The following is a 22,519-nucleotide window of genomic DNA, read 5'->3' as shown; positions in this document are numbered from 1 at the left end:
AAAATCAATATTATGTATGATTATCAGTTTGTCATCACCAAAATGTGCTCATGTTTTGTATCATATTTCTGTTCTTTGTAAACTTAGTCTGAGCCTTTATTTTTATTCATGTTTTTATTTTTTATTATGTGAACCAAACATATGATATGATTTTCATCAGTCGCACGTACATGTAGTATACAGATTATAGAATAAGAAAATCTGTCACCCAATATTACATTTGACGATAACAGCATTATTTGGCAAAAAAAGATCAATTGAATATCCAGCTGCACTTTTTACCTCCTCCTCCTGTTCTCCTTCTTCTTCTCCTTCTCCTTCTCTTTCTCCTCCTCTTTCTTCTTCTTCTTCTTCTTCTTCTTCTTCTTCTTCTTTTTCTTCTCCTCCTTCTCCTTCTTCTTCTTCTTATCTTTGGTTAAGTATTCAATGGTTCAATGTACACATGACAAATAAATGAACTGATGGCTTAAAGCGCACTCTCCCACTCGCTTGGATTCCAATAATAAACATCGGTCAACATTCTTTCTTTCTTTTTTGTTGGGGCAGGGTTCATCAGGTAGCTCAAGAGACTAATTTGAGCAAGGACGTTTTGTTCATACAAGTGATCGTGTGCAACCTAGGCCTGTGATTATAAGTACAGTACCATATTTAATACATAACAGGACCTGGACCAAGTTTTACAAACTTTCACTAGGCCATCCCAGTTTCATCCTCATCCTTACTCTTGATCAGCACATTCTGCAACAGTTCCTTCTGCAATCCGGGCCACACTTACTGAATATACTGTGACAATTAGGACCAATTAGGACCCATCTCGCTCGCCGATCTCAATTTCATCTGAGTTCTAAATGAGTTCTAACTCTTCAGCATAACAAAAATCAGTTCTATACAAAAATCAGATCATCTTGCAAACCAGGGCCAACAATACACCGTCCATTGCCAAATTGCCTTAACATTGACGCAAGGTCCCGGTTTCACTCTCCAATCCCTATTTCATCCTAGTTCTTACTCTTCAGCAGAACGAAAATCAGTTCATCTTGCAAACCAGGGCCAAAAATACAGAGTTCAATACACCTGTCCAGTTAAACTTGAAGATCATCCAAACTCTTACTCTTTAGCATCCTACCGTCCCTTGAATGTTCCTTGTGCAACTTGGGCCAGCAATACAGAGTTCATGATCAGTGCCATCTTGAGCAAAAAATGAAACAAGGGGCCGGTTTCACTCGCCGATTCCAATTTCATCCTAGTTCTTACTCTTCAGCAGAACGTAAAATCAGTTCATCGTGCAAACCAGGGCCAAAAATACACCGCCCAATGCCACATCGACCAAGCACTGACACAAGGGGCCGGTTTCACTCGCCGATTCCAATTTCAGTCTCACTTTTACTCTTGAGCATCATACCCTCAAACAGTTCATACTCGTCTCCATCCGTCTTCTTCTCCGCATCCTCTCCCTCCTTTTCTTTCTTGGTCGGACGTTTGGCTTTCTGCTTGACCGGTGGCGACATGGTCAGTGTTTCTTTGTTGAAGGTCAATGGAATGATACCCAGGTCACCATCAAAACGATTCTTGACCACCTGGTTGTGAAGAACATTGAAAATGACAATCAAAAATGTTGTTGAGTCTTGGTACTTTGATTCTATTTTATTTCTGCATTTTTTCCAAATATAATATAACTGAATATCAAAGAACATATAAATGTAAGGTATAATACAACATAAACAAACAATAATTTCTTCATGTCAAAATGTTTTTTTTACATAATATACATGTATGTACATATAATAACGAAACTTAATATTTCCATAACATATTATCATAAATTTAAAGTATTATCCAATTACTTGGTAGGAAAGGCATTTAAAATGACATAGATTTCAATCTGATTTCTAGTGGACCAATTATACTTTTAAAAAGGTAATAACACTATTAATAATGAAGATGATGACGATGAAGATAATAATGCAAGTAATACAGATAAGTGATAATATTGATGATGATGACGATGGTAATAATAATAATAATGATAATACTCACAATCATAATAATAGATTTTGACAATGATGCATGCGAACACACTCGCATAGAATAAGGCTGGCGCAAAACTTTGGTTTCATTGAGAGGGTAGTACATTGTATGTTATCCTTTATTTTCTTTATATGCCTTACCATAAGCCTAGAGAAAATTAAATAGTAACAGCTACCAGTAATTCATACTGGGCACGTATCCATTCTAGGGGATGCTCAAGGTGGCTACAAAGTAGTAGTATTACCCTATCTTAAGCCCTGCTGCCCTAAGGCACTAAAAGCATTCAAGGAATACCGGTAGGTTCCTACCAGGTACCCATTGCCTACACCTGGGTTGAGAGTGACAAATGTATCAATATCTTGCCAAAGGACATTAGTGTTATTATTAAACAAGGAGAACGCTCTCGGCGTTCTCGCCTGCATAACGCAATGCAATATGATAAACCAGAACGTCAATGACGTAGCGCTCATCCGCATCTCGCAACAACAAATATCGTAAATTTTATGTGGTACACTTTTGAACTGGTCAAAAAATAAAAATTTGATGCCCTGGAAGGGACATAATTTCATTTCATTTGCATAAAGTACCATAAATAATCAATTGAGCAAAATCTCACAATTCTGTGTAGAAGTTTTGTGTTCCAAATTTAGCTCTACCAGATAAGGCAAACCAAATCAAAATCGGTCAAGAAATGAGGGAAAAAAAAGCAATTTTTGTTATTTTTGGAATAAATTTGCATAAATTACCATAACTAATTAATGGAGAACAATTTCAAAATTCTGTGTTGAAGTTTAGTGTACCAAAGTTAGCTCTACGATATAAAGCAAACCAAATCAAAATCGGTCGAGAAATGAAGGAGAAGAAGCCTTTTTTGTGATTTTCGAACAAATTTGCATAAATTAGCATAGATAATTAATTTCATGATTCTGTGTAGAAATTTTAAATCCCCCTCCTAGCCCTATCATATGAAACAATCAGAATCAAAATCGGTTGAAAAATAACGAAGAAGAAGCATTTTGAAAATCTTGATGTTGATGCCACAACAAAGTCTAAGTTTGTTGACCTTAAATGACCTTTGACCTTAACTTAGTGACCTGAAATTCTACTCACATGATTGGGGAGACTTGATAACCCTATAGTCAAAGTTTCATTGACTAAGAACTTGTACATTAAAAATGATATCAAAAATTCAAAAACTTAACCATAGGTTAAGTTTTTGATGTTGACGCCGCCGTCGCCGTCACCGTCACCGTCATCAGAAAAGCGGCGCCTATGTCTCGCTTTTTGCTACGCAGGCGTGACAAAAAAGGGTCAAGCTTTATTTAAGGATTAGGTTTCCTTTCAGGTTGCAACCTATTCAGTTTATTTTATGTCCTTTTCCAATATGTTCTGAGTGTGCATTTCATGTTATATATCTGATTGTTATACGTAATGTCTGTTTAACTGAATGAATAGTGTAGCCATGATACTCAAACCGCACCCATAAGATCAACAGTACGGTGACATATCCACTAGATCATAACATCTCCGGGTACAGATTTTTCAAGTTGATTTCATAGATTTCAGCTGTACACAATTTTTTCAAAAGATTTGTGATCTCCTCGCTTTGAACAGACCCTCGTATGAAATAGGAGGAGGCACGATGGCTCAGTGGTAGAGCTGAGGTCTTGCAGCCGGAGTTCCCGGATTCGAAACAACGTCAAGGCGCTTGTGCCCTTTGGTAAGGCATTAAAACTCATTTCAAGTCCCTTGAAAAGGACTCAAAGCCATCGGTTCCCTGGTTGCTTACTTATTATCGTATACATTCTTAGCAGCTGTCAGGTACAATAATTGTCAAACATATAGAACGATAGAAAATGGCTGACCTGGATGTATTTTCGGCCTTTGAGGGCAGTCATACGACGGTCTTGTAAGATGAGGACATTATCAGCCTCCTGGCTCGCCTTGGCACTTCCAAAGATGGACGCTGTTTGAAGTTCATCAGATTCCTTCTCCTAAAAGTAGTAAAAACACATGGTTACAGCTTTGTTGTCTCATATTCTGAAGGTCAGATATTTTGAATGAAATCCAATTTTTTGTTAATATGTACGTTCTTTATTCCGCAGGTTCCTAAAAGCTTGTTCATTCTAGATATTGGTGCTCTACACAATTCCTGGGGGATATTTCTCAAAGACTAAGATCAACTTAAGTTGGACTTGAACTATGGTAGGCCATTTATGCCACGGGTTGCTCTCACCATTCCTGGCATTGGTTTCTCAAGGGACGTACAAATTGTGGTCACAAATCTACAAAATTTACATTTGTGATAGTTAATTATTGAAGGAAAACATATCTGAAGCTCATAATTTCTAAGGTTTTTTCCTTCTAATTTTACAGTTGGTTCCAGATTTCTTAAGGGCATAAATCACATACTGTAGTATAAGTCCAAGTCTCTTATATAACTTAGGTTTACAATGTAAGTAACTTTTTTCTTCAACAATGAACTATCAAAAATATAAATTCTGTAGATTTGTGACGTCCCTTGAGAGACCAATGGTGAGAGCATCAACAGATATGAATGGCCTGCAATAGTTCAAGATCCAACTTAAGATGATCTTAGCCTTTGTGAAACACTCCCCAGGATTGGATTGGAATTCAACTGACCTTCCTTGGGTGTATCACCACGGAAACATGGCAGCTGTTCTCCGTAGCAAACTTCCTGAATGCTGCAATGAGGTTGTCGTAGATTGCGAAGCGGTCGACGGATAGCTGGCGCTCGGACACACCGACCATGAATTGGAGGTTGTCGAGGATGACATGCTCGATGTCGTGGACGTAGACAGAATGGGCCATGGCCTGAGGGGCAAAAGATAACAATATGAATGTATATAGTAGGCTTGCGGTTGCACCATGTGAGAGAGGGGGAGGATTGGGGGGACCTGGAAATGACTGTTGGTAATCTTTCTTTTTTAAGTGTGTGTAGTCCTGAAAAGGACTGTTGGTACTTCTGAAAAAGACTGTTGGTTATCTTTCTGAGCTTATAGTTCTAAGGAGAGAGTCCTTTCCAGAGAGTCTTTTCCAGGTCTCCACAATCCTCCCACCTCTCTCACATGGAACAACCTCAAGCCTACTGTAGATCTACATCACCATGAAAGCCGGTACTTATAAGCAGTATCTAACAATATGACTGTCGTAAAGAGAATTCGACATGGCCCATGATTGAAAAAAGAATAGCACTGTCAATAAATCTGCATATGAGCAGATAAAGGTCACTTGTACTCAATTTGTAAAACCCTCAGATGAATGCTGGCTAGGTGCTAATGAGCTTAATATAATTTAACCATTATTCACTTAAGGCACTGTTTGTGCTTCCAATGATACAAAGATTGAAGCATTCTCTTTGAAAGGGGAAGCAAAGGTGATTCACGAAGCAGCTCCATCAATTTAGGAGGGAATTCCCTGAAATGCACACAGTGGCATCTCTCCATGTTTCAAGATCCATGCATTATTTGGGGGGTCATCTGTACCATACCAGTACTCTAACTACAAACTGGTCTATAACACAAACAGAGCAGGCCAAGACCTATGGTGGATACAAAAAAGCAATAGCTCAGGAGTATGACCAGGAAAAAAAATCAATGTTTCATTACCTATCAATAAAGTTTTATTTAATATATTGGGATTATCAATATCATGAGAATATTTTTCGCTGACTCACATCAATAACAGTCTTGAGGGACTGCTGGCCATGGAACGTCATGAAGTGCAAGGGGAGCAGCTCAAACTTATCAGCCCACCGATCAAATTTGTCAATGTTCTTCTCTAAATTGCACCTGAAAAACAAACCAGGAGATCAAATGATTGCTTATTAGATATGTGGAGGTGTCGTGGTATAGTGGTTCATTCACTTCACTCTCAATCTAAGGGTTGAGGGTTCAAATCTAAGCCAAAGCCCGGAATTCATGTCTCTTGGCAAGATATCAATCCACAATTGCCACCTCTCCATCCAGGTGTAAAATGCGTACCTAGCGTGTGTTTTTTAATGTTCTCTAAATTGCACCTGAAAGACAGGATCTTTTTTTTTTCTTTCTTATAATATCATTATAAATATTATCATTAATATTATTATCAATACTACCCTGGTCATTATTATTATTAATATTATAATTATTATTATCAATAATATTACTATTATTATCAATACAGTAATCAATCTCATCTAGCATCTGCACAACTTAGATGACTTACAATTAAAAATCAAACTGCCTAATTTTGATTTGATCTTTTCAATATGGGAACTTCAAAATGCATGTATTCATTAGAAGCATGTTAAAAACAACTTAATATCAGGGTGAACTTTCCCTTTAAATCATGAAAATAAACCAATGATTCTACTCACATTGAGAACTGAGTTAACATGATTTTGGCAAGACGTACATTCTGGATCTCAAAGCTCCCCCAAAGTGTATTCACCTGATGGAAGAGAAAGAACAAAACAATGAAAGGCTGTCTCTCTTGCTACCATAACCGGAGTGTTGGCTCAGTCAGTAGAGCGTCCGCCTCACAACCGGGAGGTCGTGGGTTCGAACCCCGGCCGCGTCATACCAAAAGACGTTAAAAGATGGGAGTTGTTGCTACCTTGTTTGGCGTTCAACAATAAGGGATAGAGCAACGTCGATCTGGCGCTGCTCAGTGGCTGCCGGGCTCACGATCAATTGGGCAAAAAGAATTTCCGTTTTGGTTTAATAAAATTTGGAGTGGACTATTAGGCTATTATTATTATTATTATTATTATTATTATTATAACAGTGAACAAGATTGGGTGAAATCTTGAGCTCTGGTATGGGAATCGTATAATGATAAAACAAGGCTATAATTCATTCTGGATTGTTTATCCTGCAGCGATTGTTTGAACCAGTAAAATAAAAACAAACTCACAAAACTTGCTGGAAATCATCTTCAATAAAAACCACAATTCTCATTTGCACGTAGTGACCTGTGTTAAGCACATGGTGTCAGGCCTACCTTGATTTCCTTATCTTTCAATGCTCATTACTCAGCCCCTATACATTTTCTACCGAAATCGTTTGGCATGTGTCAATTATTTGTTATCTTGAACATTCAGTGTAAGTTTTGTTGGATTCTGTAAGAATTTATTTTCTATCATTACCAGAACTCAAGCTTATCTTAAAGGTAAAGACCAGTTATGGTCATGCGATTGCATTGTGAAAGAAACGTTGTGGAATCGATCAGAAAAGGTTGATCATCTAGCATCTGCAAGGTTCTGGAATCATCAAAATGATAAGAAATTTGGCCCATTCTTCGTAAAGTTACAAGCACTATACACAGAAAGATGTATATGGGACTACCCTATATCTCTCACAGACCATGAGAGAAACAAATTTACCAAATATATGAATTAGTAGGCGGTTTCCCAGAAAAATTTTTATCATCATGTATTACTCAAAACATATTCTTTCACATGATTGGTAATGAGAGCTTCCATTTCATTTTTTGAAATTGGGGCATTTCCAATACTGGTCTTAACCTTTAAGAACTGAATTATTCATACTCCTTATAAGTTTAATGTTTTTTGTGTTTTACATAAGAATGAAAGGTGGACTTTGTTGAATACTTGTAGATGCAAGCTTTTATATGACACATTATCAAGACACATCAATCTAGAGAAATCAATTGTTCACATACTTAAAATTTATAAAACTTGGTAGGGGTATGAATAACTTAGTTGTTAAAGCCCCTCTAAAGTATTGGGAGCCCCGAATTCGCCAAAAATTTGATGGCAAAATTTCACTTAAATTGTATCATAATCATAACAATGTGAAAGAAGATGTTATTAATGGCCCGGTCACACTGGCCGATGGACACAAAACGTATGCATAACGGACACAGCGGACGAGCAAAATTTCGGGGGTGGCTCCATCCATTTTCATTCACTCCAGAAATGGACAAATTTGGCGAAAACCGAACGGAAAATATCGGACGTGGGTAGTATGTAGCAGGGATGTTAAACGGATGTTCATCGGAAGCCTAGCGGATGAAAGCGGATGGAAGTGGATGACAGCTTTGAATACTATATATACGAGATGCATACGCTTACATTCTTTCTATTTCCGTGCTACTAACGATGTATAGACGTTCCATGTACCTTATCTTTCCTCCCTCTTTCCGTTTTCAGCTGCAGCGGAGGTGAGTTGCGAGGTTGCCCAGAGGATGCAGAGAGGATACAGCGGACGTTTAACGGATGATAATGGACATATACGTTTGTTGCTCTATTTGTCGCGGATTTACATCGTACACGGCGGAAGTTCATCCGTTCTAAAAGTTTTGTGCAGCTCAAAACTTTTTGCGTGGATGAAATCACAGTGGACGATGGATAGAGCGTATGAAACACATATGCAGTGAGTAAACAACGGATGCATAGCGTTTTCCAACGGACGGCAAGATTTTTTTACATTTTCCATCCTCTTTGCATCCGTAAGTGCAGTGGGACCGGGCCTTTAGACACACTTCTGCAAAGATTCCCCCCACCCCCCCAAAAAAAAATTGTTTAAAGACTAATTTTGATTTTAAAAAACACCTAAATTTTGTGTTCTTTCATCAATACTCGACTTCAAACACATTTGCTTTGAAAATCCTTGCAAATGTGTGTCTTTAATGACATCCTCTTTCACATTATGATACAATATGAGTGAAATTTTGCCATCAAATTTGTGGGTCTCCCAACACTTTAAAGGGGCTTTAACTGTATGTATGTAAATTGTCAATTTTTCTTACTCCTTGCATGCAGAGATCCAGGGAATACTCCGCCATGAAGGTGGTCTTGCCTGACCCCGTAGGACCGGTGAAGACGGTCAGCTCGCCCCGTCTGTGACCTTTCATGTGCTTGTTGAGAAGCGGGTATCGCTTCCACTGTCGAAGAAGAGGAAGACAAGAAATGATTAGCAAAAGCTCTATAAAGATTCAAGATTATTTTTATTGGTCTATGCATGCAAATTTTACATAGAAATTTTGCTTCCAAAAGTATCATCAGCATATTTAATTAAACTGCAAGAGGTTTTCGTGCTCCTGCAATTACTTGTGTACAACGAGAAAAAAACAGGAGATAAGACACAACCTTGGGGAGCACCTGTATTGGTCATTTTATTTGACTGATGATTCCCTATAATTGCCTTTCACCCTAAGCCCAGCAACATGTACAGGTGTCGTGGTCTAGTGGGTATGTCGTTGGACTGACTGTCACAGGGTTCAAGGCCCGTCGCGGCAACAATGTCCTTTGGCAAGACATTAATCTACATTTGCCGCTTTCCACCCAGGTATTAAAAGGGTACCTGCAGGAAGGAATTCCTTAGATGTTGTAAGCACTTAGCCTAGCAGAGCCTGGGTAATATTGGAGCACCTTGAACACCTTACATGGTGGATATGTGCGCTTTGTAAATATCCAATATTATTAATATTATTATTAACATGAACATAGCTTATTTTACGCTTGTAAATTTTGAACAAATTGTGATGAAAGGTTCTAGAAGTGGTGAGTTACATAAACTAAGTAGACTAAGCCCACATCTACTAGACCCTTGCACCTGGAAGAACTGACCCCCTGCACGATGCAATGAATCCCACGATTATCACAAATGGACATTATGGCATAGTGACTCGAAAAGAAGAAGAAAAAGAAGAAATCAGACAATTGTTCAACATGTGTTTTCAATGTTAAATAATACCTGAAACTATCTAAAATCAGATTTGGCCTTACCTTGACCCCGGCAACCTGTTCCGCATGGGATAGTTCTCCAAGAACCTCATCCCTGAGAGCACGGAAGGAGACGATCGACTTGTGGCTCATGGGCGTGGCTTGTCGGAGGATAGTCTTGAGACTCAGACCCTTGGTTAGGGCCTGTAGGGGACCAGGATGGGCGTCAAGCGGTCTAAAGAAGAATTGTATTTGAAGATATTTTAATATTTCTTGTTTAAAAGCACACTGTATTACTTGTAGCTTCTTGCTCCCTTTATATAGAAAATAATGCCTAATCGGTGACAATTGGTCCCCCATGATCCTCTTTTTCTTATGTTAATTGAGAGAAGTGAGATAGCCACCTGTCAGTGACCTTGCAGGGAGGTCTAATCTTCCCTGACCAAACTAGTACAGATGGCCTTTAAAGTTGTGAATGATGTGAGTAAATTAAGAGTCCCTCTGGCCTTTACTTCTACATCATTAATGTTGGTGGAAAGGTGGATCAATGTCTCATGAGATTGGCTTGACGAAGGATAGTTTTGAGACTAAAACCCTTGGTGAGGGCCTGCATGGGGCCCAAGACTGGCATCAAGTGGTCTGAAGAAGAATTTTGTATAAACGATAAAATTATAAGTATAAAAGACAACATATTTTAAATTAATCATTCCAAGGTACATGATTATGTGTAAATCAAGGCACAATGTTAGATTAAAATAAATGAGAATTCTGAAAATCAAAAGCTGGTCTATATTATCAACATTTAAACACCTATAACAATAACAATAAATCGGTCCACATTTAAAAGGCTTGACATCTAAGAAAATCTATGCTGAAGCCTCAGTAGAATAAATCAGTCCTCAACACTAATAGCTATACATGTACCGGTACCTTTTCCACATACGGTATTCCAATTTCACAATTAATTATCATTTTGTTCTTGTTAATGGCGATATGGACCAGCCCCTAAAAAGTGCGACCTACAGATAATTTGTAAAAAGAAGATAAAACTTGTTTGTTTGCTTTAGGGTTGTGTTTTTTATCCAAATGTTGTATCATAAATCCCACACTTCTCTGGCAACAGAGAGCTTACCTGATGAAATAGCACCTCTTGAGGTTTAGTTTTCTTGCAAAACTTTTTGCTGCTTCCCATGACCTCATGTCATTGCCAAACCAGAGCACAATCTTCTGGAATTGCTCCAGGAGCGGCAAAACCTGTCATTATTTCAACAACAAAAAGTATTAGCACTAGCTTGTTTTTAATGTCCAATTTAGATATCAAAAGTAGCATTATGTACAGTGAGGAAAGAAACTACCTTTTTACACTAGTGTCAGTCTCATTTTCGAATATCTTTTGTTCCAGTTGTTGGGGAAGGGGAATTTTCACCTCTCTCACACTCTCTCTCTCTCTCTCTCTCTCTTGCTCTCTTCCTCCCCATCTCTCTCTCTCTCTCTCTCTCTTGCTTTCTTCCTCCCCACCTCTCTCTCTCTCTCCCTCTCTCTCTCTCCCTCCCCATATCTCTTTCCATCTCTCTCCATCTCTTTTGAGTTCTGTTTGTATTGTCTCTAACTTCATCTCCTCAAACAATTGTTCTCCTAAAGTCTATTCCGATTTGTTTTCCATACACCCTCCGCCAGTAACCCATACAGGTGGTATTAATTCTAGTAATGATTCAGGATTTTCATATCTCTAAGCACTTTACAGATAACATTATCACCCCGGTCATCGGATATATTTAGGCACACTGGGCACTTATTAAGGAGTATTCCTACCTAATGGTCACCATAAGGGCATATGGCAATTTCTATCAAACAGGCACAGGAGTATATGTACCTGCCAACCTTTTACAGCAAAAATTAGTCATCTCTCACAACAAAATTAAGAGCTCAGGCTATTTTGTATACAGTTGACTTTTATTCAGGTTACCCAAGGGATATAGAAAAAGTGGCCACTGTAGACAGGCGGCCTTTCTAGACAGGTTCTACACCACACTTTTCTATCTTGATGGAGACGAAATACAGGTACATGGCCACTATAGAGAGGTGGTCACTAAGACAGGTTTGACGGTATCTTTTACACAGATGTTTTCCCCAAAAAAGTGAGGAATCCAAAGTTCATAACATTAGTTTGAAGGCCACAAAATCACAAAATATAAATGATTGCAAAATATGCAGGAACAAATGTTAGAACATCACCTTACCTCTTGTGGAAGATAGGCCGTACCCCTGGGGAGGGCCAGGGCTGACTGACCGATCACCTCGCTGACCGCCATAGCATCCAGTTCATTGGCCGTGAGGATGATCTCTGTGTGCTGAGGCTGGACGAGGTGGAATCCAAACAGTCCAGGAGAAAAATCCCTGACAAGAACAAAAATAAAATCATGATCACGATTAAACTGACTTAACTTAACTCCGTGTATTTCAAAATTTGTTCTGTAATGACCTGTAATCGTGAACTGGCTTATTGTGGTCTAGTGGATAAGTCCCTGGACTGTACACCACAAGGTAAAGGGTTCAAATCCCAGCCCGGTACTAATGTCCGTGGCAAGACATTAATCTATGTTTGCCATTCTCTATCCAGGTGTTAATAGGACAAAGAATCAATAATCACAATGTCTCAAACAGTATTCTTTATAAATAAATACTTTAAACCCAGTGGCCCGAATTCACAGAGGAGGTTTGTTGACAAACCTATGTTTATGTGCGTCATATGATGCGTTTCAAAGCGTTGCAGACAAAGGTTCTGACAAAGGTTCTGACGCACATAAAACTAGGTTTGTCGACAAACCTCCTCGGTGAATTCGGGCCATAATGGCCTGTCAAATTACAAAATCAACCTAAGGAATTGTCATTGGGTCTGTGAAACCACCTACCTCGGAATGACAGTAGATTGTACCCGGTTTAAATGAGAGTCTTCAGGCTCATCGGGGTCCTGTTTACACGTCTCAACCATACTTGTTCCTCTGTGTTGAGACTCAGGTCCATACTGTGGCAATAACAGCGTTTTTCGTTTTGCGTCCGTTCTGGCACAGAATCTATCGAAGGTTTCTGTGGAGAGCGACTGTAAAGTCAAACAATTAAATATTTTCATAAAAAGCAAATAATATGCCAAATCAATCACCAATAGTCCAACATAAATAAAAGCTTGAAAATCAACCGTAATGTTATGTATGATCACTTTAGTCTTTACTTTTAACAGAGCATCATCATGTTATTTTAAGAGCAACTTGCATGAACCCAAATACCATTATAGAGTTATGTTTAAAAAAGTAGAAAATGTAGAAGATCTAATTTCTCACTTCTTTAACTTATAAATATACAATTTTACCCTCAACATAGAAAAATAGAAGCACTTACCCCTGCCCCAAATCTGTCCTTCAACTTCCGCAAAGAGTCGCTCCGTAGCTCGCTCAGACTTGAGCCCTTCTCCCACAATTCCTCAGCATTTTTGACCTCTGACCTCCACTCCTGATCACATGACTGCTCTTTGGGTAGCTTGGGGGCACTCTTCTTCTTCTTGGTCTGTCTCTTGGCGATGGCCAGGCTGTCCGTAAGGTTGGACCAGGAACTACACACTCGGCTGCACTGACATTGGCAGTGACCTGAGGGAATCAACAGCAGGGGTCACAGAGGTCAAAGGTCATTGTGAGGTCAAATGAAGTGGTCAAATATGGGAGGGTATAAGTCTAGTACAGTAAAATAGGTAAATGTCTTGACAGGCTAGTGGTCTTGGTGTAGAACTTCATAAGAGAAAGTAAAGTCATTCAAATGAAACAAACAAATTGGTCAAAATACATGGGGGCTCAGAGCGAATTAGCCCCCAAAATGCCAAAAAGAGCCCCGAAAGTCATAAAAGAGCCCTCAAAATGTAGAGTTCAATGCAAAACAAATTAAAGAGTGTTATTGTCATGAAAGCAAACTTGAAAAGTAGCCCCCCAAAATTTTTGAATAATTTTTTCCCTATTCTAAACAATTGGCCCGTTTTGGTGTTTTGGGAAAAGTTGAAGAGCATATTGTTTATATTACCAGTCCTTAAAAATCCCTAGTCATTGAGCACAAACAGCAAGCACCTTACACTATACTTTGTTCATCGAAGTATGCTCGATATGTGATATTCAATCTAAAAGACTGTCGTAACTACCTGTGGTCATATTAACAAAGAGTTGCTTCTCTTTTGATTTGGCACCTCGCTCTGACTCTGCCTCTGGGTCTACACAGTAGGGACATGTCAACTTGAGGCATGTGTAGCCTGTTGAAACTTGGCATCCACTGTCCTTGAAGAACTTCCTAATCTCAGAGAGGCTAGGGGAGGAGACCACTTCTACAGTGTTGAATTTCACCAGCCTAGGCGCTACTGCAGCAGTGAATAGTGTCCTGCCCAAGAAATGTTGTCCCCTCTGAAGCCTTTGGAGCTTGGTAGCCATGGCTGTTCACATTTCAAAAACTCTGGGATGAAAAGAAATTTTAAAAAGTGTTCAATGAAATGGATTTTGTTAGTGCATCATCGTTTTTTTCAAAACAGGGCAGTGCACCAGTAGAGGCACATGGTACATCTGGGAGTGGGGAGACAATCAATCAGATCATACAATAAGTCATAGATAGAATTTGGTTCAAACTAAGATACCTCTAAAAACGCATTCCTTCCACAAAAAACATGCGTTACCACTATACAAGGAAAAACAATCAATTTTATCAAACTTCAACATATACAACTAGAAAGCTCATGAGCCCAGCAGTTTCATTAGTATCATTTTATTATTTCATAGGCACATGTCTGACTTGTTTTCCATTTGGACTATGTATTTCTTTATTGTCCCTTTTGTCATAGAAAACTTTTGTAAAGATTTTTGGAAGCCGTTTTGGGAGTCTTACATTAATGAGGTCTATAGGCTATATTCTCTGTTTATTTTGTTTGTTTTGTGTTCACAGTCTAGGCCTGAGTCATGTCGGGATTTTCATAAACCGGGTCCCGACGGCCTTGCACCGATCGGGACCCGGTGTCCCGAAATCAGCTCGCAGGATCTGTCACTTGCCTCTATAAAAAGCGCATATCATCAGTATGTCCCTTAAAAGTGACCTTTTTTATCAGTCAAATAAATCAACACATGCATACCTCGGCACAGACTGGTATATTCTTCCATTTGACATTATTTTTCATCCATGATTGGCGATGTTTAGTGGCATTATCGTGCCTCTAAAAATAAAAAAACTCGAGCAAAAATATAAAGACAACATTCGAGCCGCCATTTTGATTCATGCAGGTTGAATAAATCGGGTCAAAGAATATGAATGTTAGAATAATAAAATGGCTTTCTAAAAAATTCTTCTTTACAACATACCGATCAAATAATTTGTTAAAGACAAAGAAATATTTATCTCTTATTTTAAACATCGCATGCTTTTTTTTAAAAGCTGAAAAATACTTGGTAATCACAACAAGAAGTTTCGATACGGACAGCTGTTGCAAGGCAAGTTCAGACTAGTCACGGAAAAATGCGCAGTGCACCTCTTAGCTGTAATGCGTGCCAGACCGAACCAAAACAAATATACTTGATCGTAACAAAAATCATTCAAAACTACGAGAGCACAATTGGAAAGAGAACTACTGCTCAAAATTACCATAATCAGATACATTACTTGGACAAAGAATTCAATAATAGCCCAAGAAATGCCACAGAAAATGTGATAATCGAGGAATAACTAGGTACATTTTTATCGCAAGGGGCCTTCTGCAAATACTCGAATACTTTGTTATACTGCTTTTACCGTAGAGGGCGGTATTTGTTTTCGATCTAGCCTCGTGTTCAATTTAAACACGTGTAATTCAGAGCAGAAGGCCCATTCCGATAATGATTGTACCTATAGTAACTCCTTAAATATCACTGTTTCTGTGGCTTTTCTTGGACAACTATTGTATTCTTCCTCCAAGATATGTATCTGCTTACGATAATTTTGAGTAGTTGTCTTTCCAATTGTGCTCTCGTAGTTTTTAATGATTTTTTCTCGTTACGATCACGTCTTTGTTTGGGTTCGTTCTGGCACGCATTACAGCTAACGACGAGGAACACTGCGCATTTTTCCGAGACTAGTCTGAACTTGCCTTGCAACAGCTATCCGTATCGAAACTTCTTGTGATTACTAAGTAATTTTCAGCTTTCAAAAGAAGCATGCGGTGTTCAAAATCAAAGAAAAAATATATATTTTGTCTTTTAAAAATTATTCGATCGGTATGTTGCAAAGAAATACTTTTTAGAAGGCCGTTTTATTATTCAAACATTAATGTTTCTTTCAACCTGGTTTAATTATCCTGCCGAGAGACCCGGCCAGTATAGTAGCTAGCTAGCAGCTGGCAACAACAACCCCATGGGTCGAACTGCTTTGCAACCCATATTTATATCAGCAGTTCGGATTGATTCAGGATGAGCTAGAATATGATTGGTAACAATTAAATACTCAAGTTTTATGGTGGAATGATTTTAGTGGTGTGCAAAACTGCAATTTCTTACATGTTTCATTATTTTTTTCGGAGCGTCGGTTCTCAAAAACGAAACCGGGACCCGACGGCAACGGTCGGGTCCCGGTGTGATCGACCGTACCGACTCAAGCCTTCACACACAAATTACAATTTAGATTTTAGTCCTTGTACTTTTTGTAGACCTCTACTTACACAATCAACAAAATATCGGCTGGTAAAAACAATATTTAATAACTGTGCTGATGCCTGCATGATGATTGACGGCTGGTGCTGGTTTTCTTTTGAAAGATTTATTCAGTTAATTTATATGAAATGAGAGACTGTCTCTAAAATGGGTCATGGCATGCACCTCTACGGTCCATATAGATTACTCGTACGACTGCAACTGCTGCCCGTCTGTACCCAATTCCCCAATCCCACTCCCCCCCCCCCCCCCCCCCCCCTCCCCTTAGGCCTTACTCCTGCTCAGCCAGAGGCAGAGTCACTCAGACTCAGAGTGAATGTCAGTCAGAGTTAGATTAGATACAGTGACACAAATTACTTCAAATGTGTGCATGCTTTGTGAATGGACTGGTTTCCCCTCACACATATCTTCATCTCATCAGAAATGTATTACAACTCTCGAAATATTGACACACAATTTGTATCCCTACCGACATGACAGTTAACGAGTGGGACTGTACATTAAAAACTACAACACATGATTTCACAACATTTCAGAATTCAGCGACATTGGGGAAATAACGTTTATATTTTGCCTGCTGCTAGATCATGAATATAACTGAGTATATTTACATCAGTACTTTCATACTCACAGCTACTTTGAAGACATAAATATAACTCTCCAATTCTAAACAAATTCTGTCCCCATGCCAAACCATATAAGTTCTATGGTTTGTTTTGAAAATGGCGCGACCTTGCATTTCCGGGTCTTTCGCATGCTGCTAGCTTGGTTCTCGCGCGCTGCTCATGTTGCCCCTCCCCTTTCTGTTTAGTGCTGGAGAATCCTTTGCCCTTGTTTATATTAATATGTCTGCCCTGACTATACATCAAACAGCAATAGTTAAACTTCAATCTTTAACATTCTGAACATTCTGAACAACCAATGAAGGCCGAATCACATGAGTGCAGGCATGAGTGTAGCTGTTTCTCTTTCCTTTCGATATGTCTCTTTTTTTGGTTTATATAGTCATCTGATCTTCCTTAGGACTTAACCCCTTTGGGACCCCTTTCGAGACACGTTTGCTCCAAGGATAGGCGTATGCAATATTTTTTATTTGTTTCTGTTCCCTTTATTTCAAGAGCATCGTGTTCTATCTGGAAATGATTTTGAGAGGGTGAGAGAGAGAGAGAGAGAGAGAGAGAGAGAGAAAGAGACAGACACCTGTAGAGAGAGAGAGAGACAGACAGACAGACAGACAGACAGAGAAAGAGAGAGAGAGAGAGAGAGAGAGAGAGAGAGAGAGAGAGAGAGAGAGGAAAAAAAAGACCAAGCTTTGAACCCTGAATGAACAGACAAAAAACAAAACGAAAAAATAAATAAATATATATATATATATATAATGAAACAGGCACACTCATGTTACAGAATATAGGGAATTTTATTTTTCCTTTACAAGTATTGGGTAATATCTTTCAAACTGGGTCAAGTCTGAGCAAAACTAACGTAATTTTCACGCGGAAATCATTTTCCTTCCTTCCATGCAAATTCGATTCGATTAAATTTGCATGATATAGGCCTACATTGCTACAGAGGGCACAAACAGTGAATGACTCTGAGGTATAAATAATGACAACGTTTTTATTTCTCGCTCAGAGGCGCACCGTTTCATACTCAGAATATTGACATTAATACAATCTCCTACCTCTCAGGTTACAAGAGGTGATAGCGAGAGTTCGTATTTGATTTATTGAAAGGTGATGTTCAGCTGTTTGTAATTGGAAGAAAATTTTCAAATGCCAAAGCACTTTATCAGTAGCCCGGCGAATACTTAGGGAATTAATGTTAGAGCGCTTAGAAACATTATTATCAAGCACTATATTCAGGGGCGGCGGAAGTGCGGGGGCAAGGGGGAAAACAACAAACAAACAAAAACCAAAAAAAAACGAAAAAGTTTATGAAAAATTATGTTAAAGAGAAAGGAAAAGAGAAAGAACGGATTAGTGACCTGCCAGTGTCAAAATTCAGGTATCAAAATGTGCTCATCTGACCGTAATTAAATGCCTAAATCCCCTGAGCTTCATAGGGCTGAGCCCCCTGGATCCCCGGCCAATTAGTGACCTGCAGTGTCCATATGCTAATCTGACTGCAATTTAATGTCTAAAAACCCTGAGCTTTCGGGGGCTCCACCCCTGGACCCCACGCCAATGTACGCTCCACTCGCTTCGCTTTACCTGATCGTTAATACCCCCACTTTGAAAAAGGTTCCGCGGGGCCTGCATGTATTGTAAGAGTGGTGGTGATGCAGATTTTCTTCCCCCCCCCCCCCAAACAAAAATAATAATAATTGGTGATTACCCCACTGCCCCTGAATCTGAGCCCCCTGGAATGTTTGCCCCCCCCCCCATCCCAAACTTGCACCGGCGCGTCTGGGGGGGGGGGGGTAAAGTCAGCTTTTGGGGTCACCCAGGACCACAATTTTTTTTATTTTAAAAACTAAATGGGGTTCAACCCCCACCACCCCCCCCCCCTCCTCCCCCCTGCGTACGCGCCTGGTAGTAGTACTAGTAGTAGAAGTAGTAGCGGTGATAGTAAGTGTAGTAGTAGTGGTGGTAGTAGTAGCAGCAGTAATAGCAGTAGTATAGTTTCCAATGATGCACGTGTATGTCGGTGAACTTACAGATTTGAGACTGAAATCTCTTCCTTTTCCTTGTTTTCATTTTTTCCCCTTTAATTTCCTTCCGGTTATTGTGTACTTAGGACAGTTTCGTGAAACAATACCCATGTTTCTTTTTATAGACAACCCTGAAGGTACTCATTGGAGGGAAATTAAAGGAGGAAAAAAGGGAAGACAGAAAGGAAGGAAGCGATTCCAATCTCAGATCTATACGCAATCAACAGTTGACACAAATTTCCCTGAACATTAATAAGGTATTGCAGGGAATTGTTTACAGAAAGAATTTCTTAGTAATGAGAAGACAATCAGATTAATAGTACCAGCTAGTATTAGGGAATGGATATACACAAACTTTTGCGTTGGTGTTCGAGGAAAATGCAATGGTATATTTTCATCTTTTTTCTATATTCCCTTTTTTACTCCTACTAATATAATTGTCGGAAACAAGATAGATGAAGTCATGCATGTTGAAACGAAATACGTTCTATCGAAGCAACGATATTATGTCCGCACCTTTCAGGCACGACTCCATTTTCTTTCTCACTGAATTCCGCCTAACTTTGAGGAGGGGAAAATGCCATCATACTTTGTCCTATCATAATGGCAATATGGCATTCCATTTTAAGGCTATAGAAGGAAGAACTTATCCAAGGGGCGGATCTAGGGGGGGGGTGCTTCGGCGGTTTAACCACCCCCCCCCCCTTGGGCGGCCAAGTGAGAAGGAAAAAAAGTAAAACATTAAAACGGCGCGATTTTTGGATTTTCTTTTGGTCAACCCCCCCCCCCCCCCCCCCCTTGGCAAAAAACAAGATCCGCCCCTGTATTCAGATATTAGAAGACGGTAAACACGACAAATGACGAGTTGACGAGTTTAAAGAAAATTTGAGGCAAACAGACTAAAGTAAAAAGCTAAACAAGTATGCTTCCATTTATGAATGAAAACACGCTACGTTCCCTGTGAAAAAGTGTATCTAGAACGAGAATTATTTTTCTTCAAACACACACACAGAGGCATCCAAAAGCGTTGAAAGCCTTTGTGTGTGTGTGCTATTTTGATCACTGAAATACATATTATTGACCCCTCCCCCTTCTCTTTGGCTCCCGGTTCTCTCTCTCTCTCTCTCTCTCTCTCTCTTTCTTTCTTTCTCTCGTTGTCTCCCTTGCTCTCTCTCTCTCTCTCTCCCTCTCTCTCTCTCTCCCTTGTCCTCTCTCTCTCTCTCTCTCTCTCTCTCTTTCTTTCTTTCTCCATCTCTCTCTTTCCCTATATTTATGTTTGTTTGTTTGTTTGATTGATTTTGTATTACATAGCATATCATGTCATAATAGTAGGCCTATACAATAACCATAATACAAATGTCAATGCAGATATCAAATGCTGTTTCAAAATAATTAAGGACCATTCCAAGACGCGTTGTAAGGTTTGGTCAGGCGCGTACGCAGGGGCTGTTTTGGGGGTTAACCCCCTCCCCTCAATTTTTTTTTGGGAAAAAAAAATGAATACTCCTTACTCCTTATTCATGGATTGAATTTGTCCTAGTCATGACTGTAATAATATGCCTTGTGGTATCCCTCCTAGCTTGTTCTCTTCCCCATACCTCTACAAAAATGTTCTCTCTGCAGGCGCGCCGGAAGCAGTTTGGAATTCGGGGGGGGGGTGGGGCAAGCATTCAAGGGGGCTCACCTTCCAGGGGCAGTGACGTAATGAGAAAAAACGTTCGGAAGGTTACATGCAAGTCCCGCGGAACGTTTTTCAAAGTGGAGTATTAACGATCAGGTAGAGCGTAAATTGGCGTGGGGTCCAGGGCATGAGCCTCGGCAGGGGGTCAAGGGGCTGAGCCCCCGGAAGCTCTGGGATTTTAGACATTTAATTACGGTTAGATGAGCATCCAGGGGCCCTCTTTAAGGCCATTGACGTGTTCCAGGGGGGAGAGCCCCTAGAAGCTCAGAGGTTTTAATATCTAACTATGGTCAGATGAGCATCCAGGGGCCGCCTTAGGGCCCTTGGTGGGGTCCAGGGGGCAGAGTCCCCGGAAGCTCAGGGGTTTGAGGTACTTAATTACAGTCCGATGAGCATCCAGGGGACCGCCTTAGGGCCCTTGGTGGGGCTCGGGGGCGGAGACCCCGTAAGCTCTGGGGTTTTAGGCATTTAATTACGGTCAGATGGGCCTTTTTTCTACCTTATTTGTGACATTGGCAGGTCACTTATTTTTTCTCTCCGTCTTTCTTTCTTTTTCTCCTTAACATACTTTTTCAAAAAGTGAGGGGGGGGGGGGGGGGGGGCTCGAGCCCAGCCACTTTTGCAGACTATGACATAAATGCTTCTAAACTAAATATTAAAGCGTATTTTTCGCCCGACTGTAATTTGGGAATTTCTTATTTTCCAACAAACGCATAAAAAGGTATGACTTACAAACATAATGGAGAAAAAATACCGGAAAATCATGTCATAACAGCAATATTCGTAAATCGCTGGTATCGAATAAGAAATATACCCCCCCCCCCCCCCCATCAGTACGCCAGCGTTCAGGGGCTCATGTCTTCTCACCCCTATAACAAAAAAAATACGCTTTCCCATTCTCGCACAATAATGTCCTCGATATGCGCGTATCGCTATTTTAAAGACCTCCATTGATATAGGTGGCATGCGCAATGTTTATGAAATTCAATTCCTGTGAACTTTCCTTTTCTTTGAATGGAATTGTTTATGTGATTTAATTCAGGTTTTTATTATTGTTATGTTCTTTTGGGTTAAAATTACAAACCATGTTTACTCCTTTACTGCTTTTTTTTTTGGAGGGGGGCCGGGGCTTTTTTTTTTTTTTTTGGGGGGGGGGGGGGGCAAAAATGCGTTTTCCCCCCACACTTTTTTGATTGGGGGGCAACTCCCCCCCCCCCCACACTGCCCCCCCCCCCCCACTCCTGGCGCCGTTGTCTCTCTGAATTTTAGTTGGGCCTCTGTTTACTTTGTTGGGTTTCTTCTTTTGAACTGTCTTATTTTGACTAAATTATATAAGCCTATTTATATTGTGGATTTTTTTTTTCAATAACGGATTCGCTTTGAATTTATTTTCAACCAAAGAAAAAAGACGTTTATTCGGCTCAGTGGTTCGTTATTATTGTTGATGCAAACACCGGATGTGGAGTAGGTTTCACAGAGAGAGAGAGAGAGGGGGGGGGGGGGGGGGGGAGAGAGAGAGAGAGAGAGAATGAGAGCAAAATAAGGAGTGTTGTATACTGTCTTATTAATTAGATGGTACACATGAGAGGGGTGGAGGGGTCCGGTGGCGATCATCAAACACCGGATGTGGAGTAGGTATCAGAGAGAGAGAGAGAGAGAGAGGGGGGGGGGGGCGGGGTAGATCAACTGATTAATAACCAAGAGCTGAAAGAATATTCATTTCAGACAGATAATATAGACAGACAAGGGAAAGTGTAACCAGATAATGTGTC

At 39.9% G+C, this 22,519-nt stretch overlaps 1 protein-coding gene across 1 annotated transcript; it reads right to left on the bottom strand.

Annotated features, from left to right (window-relative positions):
- Window positions 1-369: 369 nt before the first annotated feature.
- Window positions 370-17,116, bottom strand: LOC581516 (twinkle protein, mitochondrial). Its single transcript, XM_030989581.1, has 13 exons — window positions 17,048-17,116; window positions 13,899-14,203; window positions 13,115-13,359; window positions 12,631-12,818; window positions 11,959-12,115; window positions 10,851-10,972; window positions 9,782-9,953; window positions 8,803-8,937; window positions 6,407-6,480; window positions 5,726-5,840; window positions 4,672-4,863; window positions 3,894-4,022; window positions 370-1,577 (listed from the first exon to the last, which is right to left on the bottom strand). Exons 2-13 carry the CDS (start codon window positions 14,179-14,181, stop codon window positions 1,353-1,355), a joined length of 2,037 nt encoding a protein of 678 aa, XP_030845441.1. The 5' UTR covers window positions 14,182-14,203; window positions 17,048-17,116; the 3' UTR covers window positions 370-1,352.
- Window positions 17,117-22,519: the final 5,403 nt, after the last annotated feature.

Source organism: Strongylocentrotus purpuratus, unplaced genomic scaffold, assembly GCF_000002235.5.
Source record: "Strongylocentrotus purpuratus isolate Spur 01 unplaced genomic scaffold, Spur_5.0 spur5_scaffold_18, whole genome shotgun sequence".
Taxonomy (NCBI): Eukaryota; Metazoa; Echinodermata; class Echinoidea; order Camarodonta; family Strongylocentrotidae; genus Strongylocentrotus; species Strongylocentrotus purpuratus.
This window is presented reverse-complemented; position numbering and strand designations above follow the sequence as displayed.